The sequence below is a fragment of the Gadus chalcogrammus genome, chromosome 5, assembly GCF_026213295.1.
Source record: "Gadus chalcogrammus isolate NIFS_2021 chromosome 5, NIFS_Gcha_1.0, whole genome shotgun sequence".
NCBI classification, from domain to species: Eukaryota; Metazoa; Chordata; class Actinopteri; order Gadiformes; family Gadidae; genus Gadus; species Gadus chalcogrammus.
The window spans coordinates 14,464,062-14,479,373 of record NC_079416.1 but is presented as its reverse complement, the minus strand read 5'-3'; the positions used below and the strand labels follow the sequence as shown (position 1 = coordinate 14,479,373).

At 47.0% G+C, this 15,312-nt stretch overlaps 1 protein-coding gene across 3 annotated transcripts in view; it reads left to right on the top strand.

Annotated features, from left to right (window-relative positions):
• The first annotated feature begins 7,826 nt into the window (after positions 1-7,826).
• LOC130382594 (arf-GAP with SH3 domain, ANK repeat and PH domain-containing protein 2-like) overlaps positions 7,827-15,312 on the top strand; it is a 48,173-nt gene continuing 40,687 nt past the window's right edge. For all 3 annotated transcript variants that reach the window (XM_056590431.1, XM_056590430.1, XM_056590429.1), the window contains exon 1: positions 7,827-8,391. In XM_056590431.1, coding sequence (XP_056446406.1) covers positions 8,266-8,391 — 126 coding nt within the window. In that variant the 5' untranslated portion in view covers positions 7,827-8,265. The remainder of the gene's footprint in view (positions 8,392-15,312) is intronic.

Here is a 15,312-nt window from a genome sequence, read left to right as displayed (position 1 = left end):
TTCCTTCTTTATCTAAATGGTTACACACTAATTCCACAAAGGTTTATGATTACGTTCTTTCCCTTTTCACTTCATAGAATAAAAAATAAAAAAAACATTTAAAGCAGATTGACCCATATCCAGAGCGCGAAACAGAAATCCATAAAAGATGTAGGCCTACTGAAGTCCTTTCCCTGATGTTGCCCATGTGCTAAGAGCCTCGGATAAGCCCTCCATGGCCCGGACACAAAAGTTTAGCCGTGCTGGCAGAGTGAACCATTGCAGCATGCAAAGTGACCACACAATAGAGGCTTGGTTGGCGGGGAAGTGGTGAGGGGGTGCGATAGGGGGTCGGGGTGATGAGAGAGCGGGGGCAGCATGGCTGGATTTAAGGAAGCCCCTCCATTTTCTTGCGCTAATAAGGTATTTCACCATAAGCACTATTAGTAATCATGCTTAAACTAAACTATTCGCATTGCAAGTATTGTACTTATACCTATACTGTTTCAGTATAGGTATATGTTTACTACAGTGATTTCAGCTCAGGAATGACTAAATACTAAATCAGGGAGGCATGATAGTGTAGAGGTTTGGGTGTTTGGGGTGCTCATTAATGACATGTATTCTCTTTAAAGTTTCTTAGCGGAAAACGACTAAACAGGAGAAATTTGAGGTATTTGGACAGAAAACCATTTTATTTAAAATGCAAGGTGTTTATTCGCTGTTATTTGAAGGTGTCACCGGGTTGGCCTTGTTAATGCTTTGAATATATTCGGATCAGGGACGTAGATAATCTCTGATACGGGCCTTCTGTTCAAGGTGACTCTAGCAATGGATCAATAAACCGTTGGAGCATTGCTTTATCAGAGCATCAGTCTCATCCGGCCCAATGCGTCCCTGACCTGATCTCTAGATTAATCCGGGATGCGGATGGATTTGTTTTTCAACGTTTCCACCAATCCTCCGATGTATATCATCCGGAAAACGTCCTTATAGTCTACAGTGCTCCTACAGACAGCTGTGTACCGCGGGGTACTGCAAGGTCCCGGTATTGTCCTCAACCTGTGACCTGTTCCAGGTCAGCAAACACCAAGCATGCATTTCAATGTCAAGAAGTATTCAGGTCGATGAAGGACAATAGACTAGTCTCCCTCTATGCTGTGATAGAGTGAGACTAATCTCCCTCTATGCTGTGACTGATCACCAGACCACATACACCACACATATTCATCCGAGTTCACAAAAAATGGTGAACACACTCAACTGTTCTACACTTGGTGGCTGCCCTCCTTAACACTCTAGTGCTGCACACTTAGCAGTCAGCATCGTGGTGGCGGTTCAAGGAGGTCGTCATGGTTACCATCGGAGCTGAAAGCACAGCTGAAACGACAAAACTACAAACACCCTTGAGAGACACTTCCATCCCCCTTGACCTCCCTGCGTGAGGATGGATTCTTGCCGTTCAGATGACTGCAGTTAGTCGTCACATGTGTGTAACCGTAACCAATGGGAAACCAGGGTGGGCATCACCACCTCCAGCAGTGGTGGTGAGATACGGTAGTGACTTCGGGAGTTCATAGGATTGTCAGGGGGCTGGCTTTACAAGGTCAGCTCTGTGAAGTGACTGACAGGGCTGGAAGGCCACAGCGTGGCCAACAAGATGAGCACTAATATTAACATTTACATTTAGGGCATTTAGTAGACGCTTTTATCCAAGGCGACTTATAATTATACATTTCTCAGAAGAAAGAGGAACAATATCTCGCTGTTGTTACAGTAAGGATGTTCATAGAAACTAGTGTCAAGCACTAACAATCACGAGCTTAACCCATTCCCTGTAAACAACAAAGATAGCTAGGATACGATGCTACCCAATGCTAAATGCTATTTTTAAATACAAGGACGAACAACATACAATTTGTGTGTACATCTAGTGCCAGGCATACAACATAAAATAAGTGCGCAAGGGGGGTAAAAGACTCCTCTTCTTGAACGCCTTCATCATCAGGGATGATGAAGGCGGTGTTGAGGTGTGTGTTCTTTCCCGTCTCCTCTTGTCGAGGGCCCACATTTTTTTTTTTTTATAACTTCCCCAAGAAATTGGCTGCAGGACAGACAATGTCTGTGTAGCCCACAGAGAGCCTGACTGCTGTAGCGCCAGCTGAACACAAGGTCCTGCGTAGCTGAATAGAGGAATGGCACATCCCGTCCACAGTCCGCCGCTATGTGACCCGACTGTTAACAAGAGTCCTCCAGTCGTCATTCCCTCATCTTACTTCAATGCAGACTCTAAAGGAGATAGGTTGGATTTGGCTACAAAGGAGTATACTACTATATAGTATATACTGTATTAGTGTGCCGGTTTGAGTCTCCAGGTTACTGGCCGTCTCTCTTCATTCGGTGCAGCTGGTTTTATTTAACCACAATGTTTTTCTTTTTCTTTTGGTTTCTTTTTTGTTTGTCCTCATTTTCTTTCTTTTTTTTTAGCTTTCATTTGAGGAACTCCTGAACCCTCCTGGGGTCACTGTCTGTGAATACGATTTTAAATACAAATAAATACAATTGTGAATAAATAAGGTATTCAATGATAATAATCAATGATAATGTGAACACTTTGTGAGTCCGGATAGCATAAACAAGTTGTCATGACCTTGACATTGGATGCGAGCTGTAGCAATATGCAGCAGATTGAGAGTCTACCTCACAGAGCACAGAGACTTTGAGCCACGCCTCGTAGCGCCTGGATGTGTCCAACAGCCGAGCTCCAAGACCTCTGTCGGAGGAAGAGGACTGTTCATCCTGCTGAGTTTAGATCATGCGATCTAAAGCGTAGCCCTTCAACTCTCCAGTCCATGCACGATCACATTGTTAGCAGATCCAATGCCCTGCATTCCCACTGAAAGCCTTCCCAGTGTCGTCGTCGTCCCCCCACGTGGACGCACGTTGAGATCCGCAAGATGATATTAGCAAACCCACGAGTACGGGGTTAAGTGCTGGTTAACTGACTCTGGGAAGTGTTTCTTCATGTCTGCATACGTGAATCCTTTCTCTTTCCATGTGGGTCGAAGGTTTGAAGGAGTAGTAGATGGAAGGAGTAGTAGATGGAAACGTAAGCAGAAGGCCTCATAGGAGGACGGGCGTTGGACGTCCCAGGGCAGAACGGCGCCTCTTCAGTCACACGCTAGTTCAGACAAATAACTTACTGGAGAGCCGCTTGCTGCAGTGAAGGCTGTCTTGTAATAATCATAGGATGGAGAAGAAAGTGTTGGATGTTATGCTATTTCTTCTCATTGCATTGCATGTATGTTATTGGCCTCTAGATTGTCAATATAATCCGCTTGAGGATTATATTGTGAGTTTTCCATTGCGCACATCTCATTGGTGTGACATGACCTGCTAGTTAAATTATCTTAGAATACAATATAAAATAAATAACATATTTAAAGACAGGAATTAGTGCCTATAGTCAATACTCACATTCACATCACATAAGATGCAGGGTTGCACATACTAAACATCGCACAGACCAATACAATTGGTCTGTGCAATGTTGTTGCTGTTCGATGAGCAAACAGCTGGTCCCTATTTCAGGCCAGGAAACACATGCTAAATGAGTTCCTGATGGCCTCCCTAGACATGAAGAAGCTCAAATAAGAGCTCTAATTCAAGATGTACAAATGTCATAAAGTCATATGCCCCCCCACACCCCTATTACGGACTTATTGTATGCTGTATGTCCTTGCACTTACATTTTTTTACTCAGCATCGTGTAGCATCTTATCCTAGCTATCTTTGTTTTATACAGGGAATGAGTTAACCTAGCAATTGTTAGTGCTTGGCACTTGGTTCTATCAACATCCTTACTGTACCAACAGTGATATATTGTTGATTCTCTTTCTTATTGTAAGTCGCTTTGGATAAAAGCGTCTGCTAAATGCGGTAAATGTAAATATACCATATCATGCCATATTGTCAATTCAGGGCACGTCCCCGGCTGAGCTCGCTCCGGTCATGTGACCTCTGCAAAGCGAGTGTATTTACACAGCGGGGAGATCCCAGTGCTCCGGTACTGCTGCTGAATAGTCTGGGTGCATTTCCCAGCAGAACCAGGGTCAGACTCCTCTATCTGGTGAGAAAAGAGTAGGCTGGCTCCGGCTGACCGCCCGCCCTCTCTGGGCACTGGCTCCCCTGGGCTGATTGGCCCTTCAACCTCCGCCTCCTGTCTGTGTCACCACCTCCCCTCCTCCTCCCCCTTCTCCTCCTGTCTGCATCCCTGAATCCCCCCTCCTCCTCCTCCTCCTCCTCCTCCTCCTCCTCCTCCTCCTCCTCCTCCTCCTCCTCCTCCTCCTGTCTGCATCCCTGAATCCCCCCTCCTCCTCCTCCTCCTCCTCCTCCTCCTCCTCCTCCTCCTCCTCCTCCTGTCTGCATCCCTGAATCCCCCCTCCTCCTCCTCCTCCTCCTCCTCCTCCTCCTCCTCCTCCTCCTCCTCCTCCTCCTCCTCCTCCTCCTGTCTGCATCCCTGAATCCCCCCTCCTCCTCCTCCTCCTCCTCCTCCTCCTCCTCCTCCTCCTCCTCCTCCTGTCTGTGTCCCTGACTCCCTCCTCCACTCCTCATCCTCCTCCTCCTGTCTGCATCCCTGACTCCCTCCTCCTCCTTCTCCTTCTCCTCTTCTTGTCTACGTCCCTGACCCCCTCCTCCACTCCTCAGCCTCTTTATCTGCGGTTCAGGGCCACACAGAGACCTCATCGCAGCTCTGGTGCATTTCTCTGGTTCTGCAGATAAAACCCGTCAACCTATATATAATATTCATCCCAAATGTATTCCTATGTTCAAAATAGGATGCCGAATTGCATAAGTGAGAGTTGGTGCTCAAGGGTTTCAACAAGGGCCGTATTCATCCCCTCAACCAAGTGTGTTGAAGGCTGTATAAGAAGCCCACTTGTGTTCCCATTCCACCTGTTGCACAATCATGATGTCATGTTGGAGGGAAAGAGTGAGTCGTGGTCCCCTACCTCATGCCCCCGTTGGAGCAGCCTGTTTCCAATCACATGTGGGCACCAACGAGCCAATGAAACCGTTGTAGACGTTAGTTCAGATTCATCTGAACAAGCGATGCATTCACGAGGCAAATGTTCATACTTTTTTACTTAATATGATCACATTACACACATTGCAAGAGGCTCTTGTGTTGCTTTTCAAGAGAAATATAAGCTAATGTCTCTCAGTAGCTGCTTGTGTTTGAGTAAGAGATGACCTAAAGTTGAAACAATGAGATGTTTCAACTCTGTATGCTCGCTTTTACCTATAAATTGAGGCACTAGACAGAGAACATGTTAAATAGAGGATATAAGGATGTAAACCAGGAAGGGAAACTAGGATAGACCATCAGTGTTTATTCAAATCTATCGTCATGCAAAGGTGATGATGTCAGACAGACACCTAGAAAGTGGGCTAAATGAATCTGTTTCATCGAATACATTGCTGCTTCAGTATTATATTGGCATTGTTGCTTTTAGTCTCTTATCTCTTATGTTCTGTACTGGGTTATATGATGTAATACATGCTTTTTTAGAATGCATGCTTTTCAGTAGCGATTTTTAATGACGGCATATGTTTTAATCCAACCAATATCTTTGCATTTCCTGGTTACCTTGAGTTACATTTCCACACGCATGGCGACCCATTCCAGGGAGGTTCAATAGAAAGCGAGAGGCTTTATTAAATCCAAAACAGGCATCTGGCTGAAGAACTTGGATGAAGTCCAATCATTGTCAATGCAGTGATTAAATAATTAAATAATACACAATTATTAATACAAAGATAATGAATCATCCCTCAAAGCCAAGCTTAAGTCTTTTATATTATGTATTGTCCGGATATTAAGAAGATAAGCCGTTGGGTCCTACTCAGGCCTGTCAGGCAGTGCTATGGGCGTCTTATGTGAGGTAATGAAATGTATCCCCAGGCTTAAGCCCCTCTGCCTCATGGGAACAGATGTTCAGCGGCAGGCAGCGTGTTCACATCCTCCTGCATGGAGGAGTTGCTCCCAGATCAGCCCGGCTTCACCTGAGACAGAAGACCCCATATTATCAGCAGTGCTGATGCCCTGGAAGAGATCGTGTTGACTCTACCAAGAGCTCTGGCCCCTGTTGACCACAGACGCTCTATTTATACCAGAGGGGGCTCCGTCTGGCCCCCATGAACTGCACCACGTCAGCAGAATTCTTTATTGTTCCTATACAAAGCACCGAAATAACACACATGAGAGAGAGAGGGGGAGGGGGAGAGAGAGAGAGAGCGAGAGAGAGAGAGAGAGAGAGAGAGAGAGAGAGAGAGGGGGGGGGGGGGGGGGGGGAGGGGGAGAGAGCGAGAGAGAGAAAGGGAGAGAGAGAGTGAGGGAGAGAGAGCAGGAGAGGGAAAGGGAGAGAGAGAGTTAGCAGAGAGTGTCAGTACGTCTAGTGCATGGCGACCAAATCTCCAGGTGTGAGAGCTGAGAGTCGAGATCTTTCCAAATCTCAGACGCTAATGATAGAATATTTTATCATCTCTCTCTCTCTCTCCCTCTCCCTCCCTCTCTTTTTTCTCCCTTGTGGGACTTAAGTAAGACGCAGGACGACCTCATCGTCTATTTTGGTCCTTGCCCTATAAAGACAAATTGGGTGTTTTCTCGTGTGACATTACCATGGCAACTCAGCTCCAGTTAGTTACAACAACGTCTCCTGTAGATAAGAAGGATGCCACGCTAATTACACTAACGATGATCTGCTGTACACTCTCTGTCTGGTGAGGGGTGACGGTTGGATCCATCACAGGTAACGTACAGCAGGGTAAAATTCCATACTGTAATCATACCAGCTTATCAGTGTTTACTGTTTACTGTTTACTTTACACTTTCCTCTCCAGGCTGGAGGTCGGTAGAGGAATGCATTTCGTCCACACTGAAGGAAACACATTGTTTTATAGCATTCTGGATTATTTTCCAAATCTCTGGTTTTGAAAGCAGGTTCCTAGGCTCAATCAGATAGAGTTTCTAGTCTGGGGACGGACATGAGACAGAGTGGGTCCAGACCCTATTAAGGTTTATCAGAAAATCTATCTCAGTATCCGATCATGTACAAACGCACACACACACGCACACAAGCATGCATGCATACACGCATACAAGCACTCATACACCCACACCCACACACACACACACAAAGACACACACACACACACACACACACACACACACACACACACACACACACACACACACACACACACACACACACACACACACACACACACACACACACACACACACACACACACACACACACACATTTGTGTGTAAGGCTTTCAGCTAATCTTCTAAGTAAATGCCAATACAGATCCAGAGACTGTATCTGTTTAACGGTAAAGCTACATCGGAGTATTCATCAAATGCATTTTATTAATGTGCTTTTTTATTACACATGTTTTTGTGTACTTTTGATAGGCTACTACACACATACTGTACACATCAATCTATGATGCATGCTAGGCCAACTAGTAATAAACATCATAGGCCTTTCGGCTGTTCTCTGTGTTTAACTTAATAGAGTAACTACAACAGCCCGAAGAAAGCAAATTTGCAACATAAACTTCTCTTTGATATTTCTGAATCGTCTGACAGTCTTTCTTTGTTGGCCCAACTCCCTTCTCCACCTTAAAAAAAGAAGTCTCGGTGCGGCTGGAATCAAGACAGCGGTCACGCCTCCCGTGGACTCTAATTGGCCCGATGGCACCAGCAGGTCTCTCCCATTGGCCAGTGCACATCCATGAAATCTCCTCCTCCAGCTTTGTCAGTTTCTGCGCTCCGGTTGAAACGCCTAGTCGTGTTTCCAAGGCACGAGCCTCGCTACAGAAGTTACCCCTCTTTACACCGAAGAAGATCACGCACCGTTGGCGGATGAAACGGACCTTTTCAGAGACGGTATCCGATCTGCTCTGCCGTGTGTGGACTTAATGAGATCTTAATTAAGATCCACCAGCCTACCAGCGGGGCGCACCGAGCCACCAGGAGCCACCAAGAGCCACCAGGAGCCAGCAGGAGCCACCAGGAGCCAGCGTGCAGCACTGTGGACGGGATTGTTTTGTTGTGGTCCGACCAGCGGAATGACGGACAGATGAGGAGCTATGGTTCACTTTGAAGCTTCTTATGACACTCTTTCGTCGTGAACTTTTGTGTTTCTATCGGAGCCCTTGACAGCGGTATAACCAGCCGAATCGAACCGCAACACTTTCTACCATAAAGGATTAATAATGCCGGACCAGATAACAGTTTCGGAGTTCGTGACGGAGACAAATGAAGATTATAAGGCGCCGACCGCCTCCAACTTCACCACCCGAATGTCCCACTGTAGGAACACGGTGGCTGCTCTTGAGGAGGTGAGTGAGTGAGTGAGTGAGTGTGTGTGTGTGTGTGTGTGTGTGTGTGTGTGTGTGTGTGTGTGTGTGTGTGTGTGTGTGTGTGTGTGTGTGTGTGTGTGTGTGTGTGTGTGTGTGTGTGTGTGTGTGTGTGTGTGTGTTAAAGCATCAGCTTTTTTTTTTTTTTTAGTGTGTAACTAACGGTACGGTGATGTGTTTTAGATTGGTAACACTTACACGGTTGATTTTTTTTTCTCATAAATATAGTCTATTTAATGTCAAAGACGACATGTTGTAGTTCAGGATGAAATTTGCAATATAGGTAGCCTACCAAGTGGGCTTTGACTAGTATAAAAGGTCTTCATTTAGGAATATCGGTATTTCTTAAATCATCCATTCATCTATAGATGTAATCTCATCATTGTTTACTGCCCAGGATTAATCGTATACCTTTGTTTGCGAGAATAGTTGCAGCCCTGTTTCAAAAGATACAGGAATAGATGCTCAATGTTCTTGACCCAGTTTACTCTTCTTCCCACCTATGCTGCGGGAGTAGTCTGTTACAGTCCCTCTGCCTCTCAGGTCGTTATCAGGAAGGACACTTCCGCTTTTTTAGGGTGCCCTCCTCCATCCGTCCATGTTAAAGACCCCCCCCCCCATACAGACCCACACACACACACACACACACACACACACACACACACACACACACACACACACACACACACACACACACACACACACACACACACACACACTTCGTGTGCCAAGATGGAAGAGCTTTCTCCCTCCATGTCCATTCAGTTGAAATGGGTTTGTTGGCAGGGGGAATATATGACCAAAGCACGTACAAGTTGTATAAACTGTCTCTGGTTCTTCTCCTCCGTTATAAGCAGCGGCTCGAGTTCCATGTGGTTGTTTATTTGTCATAGTTAAAGAGAATATCTAAATGGTATAGTTATTACATTGGGCGGCATGCGGCTCAGGAGGTAGAGCGGGTTGGCTGGTAACCAGAAGGTTGCTAGTTCGATCCCCGACTCCTCCTAGTTGAGGGCCGATGTGCCCCTGAGCAAGGCACCTTACCCTAACTGCTCCCTTGCCCTCCATGGTTAATACCGCCTTCAGTGTGTACATTATTGGGTGAATATTAGGCAATATTGTAAAGCACTGTGAGTGGCCCCCGGTTATAAAAGTGCTGTATAAATGCAGTCCATTTACCATTTACTTGTAAAGCAACACAATGAGAATGGCTCTGAGCTCCTGGTCATAACGTCAGTGTTGCTCCACTAATCCACGCCCCGGCTCAATGTCAGGTTTACCATAAGCGCTCTGATCCTTTGCACCTTGGTGAGGGTTGTGGCTTTTGTTTTCCATTTGCCTGCCAGCTGCACACCTGCTCTGAGGACAGGTGCAGCGGACCGGAGGAGAGCCACGTGCTCATAGCTTCCTCTTTCTGAAAGAGAACTGGTTCATGGAGATGTCTGGTGTCCTTGGGCCTTCGACAGCATGTCTGTTGTGTCTGAGAGTCTGTGTACTGTTGTGTCTGAGAGATTAGGAGACTCATTTAAATGCATAGAGCCTCAGTTTATAAAATAGCTAATATCCTTATTCTAAGAAATGGTGGTTTCTGGTTTGTTGGAAGAGGCCGTCCTCAAGCTCTTCGTATGCGTCCACCATTGTTGTCCAGAGAACGGGGCCATATAGTCGGCCAGGAGCTTTTGTTCTTCTGTGTTGTTGTTTTTAGGCTGACCTATCCTCCCTAGCCAACACAAGGCAGCTTGTTGGGACAACAGGCCTGCTTCACTTCGCTCCGTCGGCCCGCTCACACATGCAGCGGCCTGGAGCAGGAACACATCCGTGTATTGTCTGGCTGGCTATGGCTGGAACCTCTCTCCTGCTCTCATTCACTACATCAAACCCGCAGGAATCTGCACCGTCTGGTTGTCTCAGGGCCTTTGGTCATGTTTCGTAATTTGTTAAAAATAACATTTTGAAATGGCCCAAGAGGGATAATGTTATGTATAGGATATAATAGCTTCCTCCTTTCGCATTTATTTTTCTGCATAGGAATTGGTTATTCAATAAGAGAACACGTATTATATTCCACTGAAGCAGCAGTATTATAGATGCCCTTTTTACCTCGGAATGGCAGATTTGCTGAGCTGACGGTGAGGACACCGTCAGCCAGGGAGCGGCGTCTTACTGACACCCCTCTTCTGGAGTTCTTTGTGGTTTCTGACAACTGCTAGGTTATTATTTCCCCTGAGCGCAACATGTCGACTGGACATGAGGCGTCCCTGATGCATCAATGTAGAACTATTGTTTAAAGTCAGAGTTGAGCACAAACACACCATTTCATAGTGGTTGGAAACACTTTGCACCCCCCCCCCAAAAAACGACCCACTTATTAAAACAAAAGAAGGTGAACTTCTATCTAGATCTCAATGATGACACATCTGTGCAAACAAATGATTACTCTGTGAGTGCAAATGCTGTCTTTGCTCTTGTGCTTTTCCCGCTCGCTCGGGTAAACTTTGTGTTTCCTAAGAGCTAGCCAGGGCCATTGTAGCCAGGGCCATTGTAGCCAGGGCCATTGTAGCCAGGGCCATTGTAGCCAGGGCCATTGTAGCCCTGAACGTGATTGGTTACATGTTCACAAGTCCAAACACCACCTGAAGGTCATGGACCATTTCTTAGGTTAGCGATGCTCCAGTTGTTATCAAAATGTTACTACGTATGTCATTAATGAAAGCTGGATCATCACACACAATGAACCAGGGCTTTTACACCCGGGCCTCACTTTGTGATGACTGCCTCTATTTTTAAAGGAAAGGAGCACAGAAAGGTTATTGTTAACTGTGGTGTTTCGGTCTCCGCCCACTTAGTGCCAAAGCGAAGACGACCAAAGGAATGGTCGTTTTTAGTGCCAAAGAAATATCTGAGCGAAGTAAAAACGCTTACAAAATTCAGTTGTCATTTTGGTGGCAATGTTTGGCAGTGATGGACCGTCTTTGGCCTCAGGGCGGAAGGACTCGCGTTCGGAGACTCTGTGTCCAGAGTTTTCGGAGAAGCAGGTTTTTAATTTGTCGGTGGATTGCGATTAGCGGGGAAGTCTGTTACCCCAGATGGCCCAGAGTATTTGGCTAACGACTTTGAGGTTCTGATCCTAAATCCTGAGGGATGGAATACCAAAATGGAGAGCACATTTTAAGAGCATATCTAAGATTCCAATAATATCCGGTTTCGATGCCAAATTCCCTTACTTAGGAGGACCTCTGACCTTTGACCTCTCCCTCTGGTGTTTCCATGAAGGCATCGACAGGCGATGGGATAAAACCAGTCGGAACTTTGGTGGACCAAACTATTGTGTAATTATTTATCCCCGTAATAAATTACATCTGACATAACCACATTAGCTTTAGGAAGGCTTCTAAAATTGACGGAAACATCTTAATGACTGCGTTTGACGTGTTGGCGCGTCCTCTCAAAACCACAGCTATAAAACCAGTTTGTCCAGTAAGTCGGATGTTTGGACTGTCCTGACCCAAACATGGCTACTCCCTGTTCCCCTTTGTTGCTCTCGTCCTCTGATGAAGGCAGAAGGTCATGGAATGGGGAAGCTTCTTACATTTCATGTGAGCTTCTCAACGTGACTCGAGATGCATCAGGTCTTGTGAGGGGGTGCTCAATAGGTGGGGGCTCAATAGGTCTGTTGGACCAGTACAACAGCACCACACGCCTGGGAGAGGAGCTGGCCTTTTGAACTCTGCTTTGGTATATCGAGCCCAGAGAACGGTCCCTCTCCTCTCCAGAGACTTGTTGTGTCTCTTGTATCTATTATGTCAGAGATGTTGAAAAAATGCACATTATCCAGCTGTCTCCTGTTCCACTCAGTCGGTGCCACACTGGCCTTCAGAATATAAACTCAAGACCTTCTTTGTGTGGAATTCCCAGGTGATCTAAACTTTGGTTTATTGATTTTTCTTCTCAAAAGCATTGCTGCCAATAAATGGATCTTCCACTGTATTCACTCTGGAGGACTGGGTTGATATTGGCTGTGTCTTTCAGCAACAGCCCACTCCGAGCGTCAAATATAAAATGAACCCCATATGAGTCCGAACATGGAAACATTAATCAAAATGTCTCCGGTGTCAATATGGTAACCAACGCTCCAGCTGTATGTGTTTACCGGCAGATATCACTCTTTCTCATGTCCTGCCTCTAGTGTTTCATGCGGTGCAGGTCGCATGCTTGTAATTTAGTCTCAGAGATCCGTTGCATAGAAACCACTGTCGGCCCTCGGCCCTTTGATCTCTGAGTGATTATCCATCAGATTTACTGTTCAACGTTCCCAGTTCTCCATGCCCGGCCAGAGACCAACAATAACCCACAACACTGGCTCACTGGTGGACCCTGCCCCCCGTGGTGAGGCGCTTCAGCTCCTCCAGTGTTGGGGGCCCCCTCCCACCGGGCCCCCCCACTCTGCTCATTTCTCTCTGTTGAATTATTTATATCAAGGTATGGCGGGGGGGTAGGTTGGGGGCTTGTCACAACTCAATTTGTGGGATGAAACCATTACTCCTAGCTCTTGCATGAGGCTGTTAATTTTTCATCCGATGGAGGGCCGGGCGTGGCTGCTGTGTGCGACGATAAGGCCCTGTTCCAACCGTACTGAGAGCTGGCGTGTGTGTGGCATATTGTCTGGAGTATTCTGAGGATTCTGTGGAAAACCGCTGCGGGCCCAGACTGCTGCTGTCTGCGGCCCGGAGACGGATCATCGCACATCTCCTGGCTCGGGTTCACACATGACTCTCCTCCCCATCAGTTGTTGACGGTTTGTGGGCGGAGCACCGCCGGCAGAACGCACCAAGACGGCTTCTATTTTTATCTCCTCGACTCCCTGGTGGACGATCGCTCCTCCTGTGTTCTCTATCCATTGTTCCTCCCAAAGCCCAAAAGCCCGGGGTTCAAAGCCTGTCCTCCCCTGACTGCGAGACGGCCCCTGTGTGCCCACCACCACCACCACCACCAGCACCACCATCATAAGGCTTTATTGGCGTGTCAGCCAGCCAGCATGTGTTTGTGCTGGAGCGGTTCCCAGGCCAGGGGGCTGACCTCCTCACGCCAGATTCCTCTCGCCGCTGCTGCCGGCGGGAACGGCTGCAGCCAGGCAGCTGCTGCCCGGAGCAGGTGGCCGGCAGGGGATCTGAACACAGCGCCACATGCGGGCTTAGGACTGCATTCACACAGCCCCGGCCTTAGCCCCGACCGTAGCCCCCTCACTCAGACCCAGAGGTCCGAGGGACCCGAGTTTGCAGAAGCGGGCGTTCATTCAGCCGCTCAGCGAGCAGTCAGCAGTGTGCGTGAAGGGGGCGGGCTGTACCTCTACCCAATGAGGCTTCAACATGTCTTCTTAAAATCTTAATACAGACTGTAATTGAAACGGGATGTTTGGCCCGAGTAATTTTATTACTCTTACTATGACGTCTCTGTCCTTGAGTGTATTTTGCATTCAGCAGTGCACCGTGCATACTATAGTAGGTCAGTCAGGTTAGGAACGTTTAACAAAGTGTCTTTCTGTCCAAAAGTCAGATGAGTGGATGTGAGAGGGGAGGGATCAGGCTGGGCTCCATCATCATGCCTGGTAAGATTTGGGGGGGGGGGGAGGGGAGGGGATGTAAACCCCGTCCCGTCAGAGAGTCCCAGCTCTGGTCTCCAGGAGGGAGTGGCTCTCCGTTAATAAACTAATCATTGATTTGTTTGTCTCCCTCGGCTGATTGGGAGGAGGAGGAAGAGGGAGGAGGAAAGTGTGTTTGTTTGAGGGTGGGCTTTGGCTGGGTTTGAGTGTTTTCACTTTTCTAATGTTTACCAAATGAAATATGCGACCGCATGCGCCAATCCAATAATAAAGCAGTGAGCTCTTCCTCCTGGTAAAGTGCTTACATCCCGGCTGCCTTTCATGGGTATTTTTGTTTTAGAAAACCTTTACTTGTACACCATCCAAGTCAAAGAACTATATGACCGGATGTTACCTGATTGCGGTATTACTGGGGCCATAATGTAAGCAACTTATTTATTATATTTATGTTTCCACTCTCCTGAGGTTCCTCACCAGATGCTGTTCGTTTCACAGCAGCTCTTAGACTGGACCGGGGTCTGCTAGTAGAAAGCTGAACTGGGGAACTGGTCTTGAACATGTGTGTGTGTGTCCCATGTGGGCCTGCGGCTTACGTCTTTTTAGATGAATCACACCTCGTCCCGGTTGTAGCGTCCAACATTAAGGTCCTGTAAGCCACATTTCTGTGGTTATTAGAAAGGTCTGACAAGATGACATGACTCCTTTTTAAGACCCGTGCTTTCCCTTTGAGGCTGAAGACACACACACACACACACACACACACACACACACACACACACACACACACACACACACACACACACACACACACACACACACACAGTGTAAGTTGATATTTTCTAGACTTAAGCGCGTCGTTTGTGTTAAATGTCTCCCTGGCTCTTTGAAGCGGACAGTAACCAAAGAACACATTCCCCCATGAGGTCCTTACAGGTCAGTAGAACAGCGCCAGGGCAAGAAGAGAATAGGGTAGACAAAGCAAACAGGAGGTCTGAGGATTTGACTTCCCCCTCAAAGCGCTGAACATTTGGTGCTCATTGCCTCCATCAGACCCCCGCTGCTTTACACACTTCATCTGATACTTCCCTCTTAGTACAGCGCACACGTTTTTAGTTTTCTTACAAAGGCATCAAGTCACTTTTATCAACTCCAGTTGCAGTTCTCTGTAAGTATCGAATGTGTGTGTGTGTATTTTATATTTGACTACCCCCCCCCCCCCCCCCACCCCTCACCCCTGTTGTTGATTTGCTGCTCACTCTTTTCATCGCACTTGAAAGTCGGTTGATTATACTAAAGAACGCAAT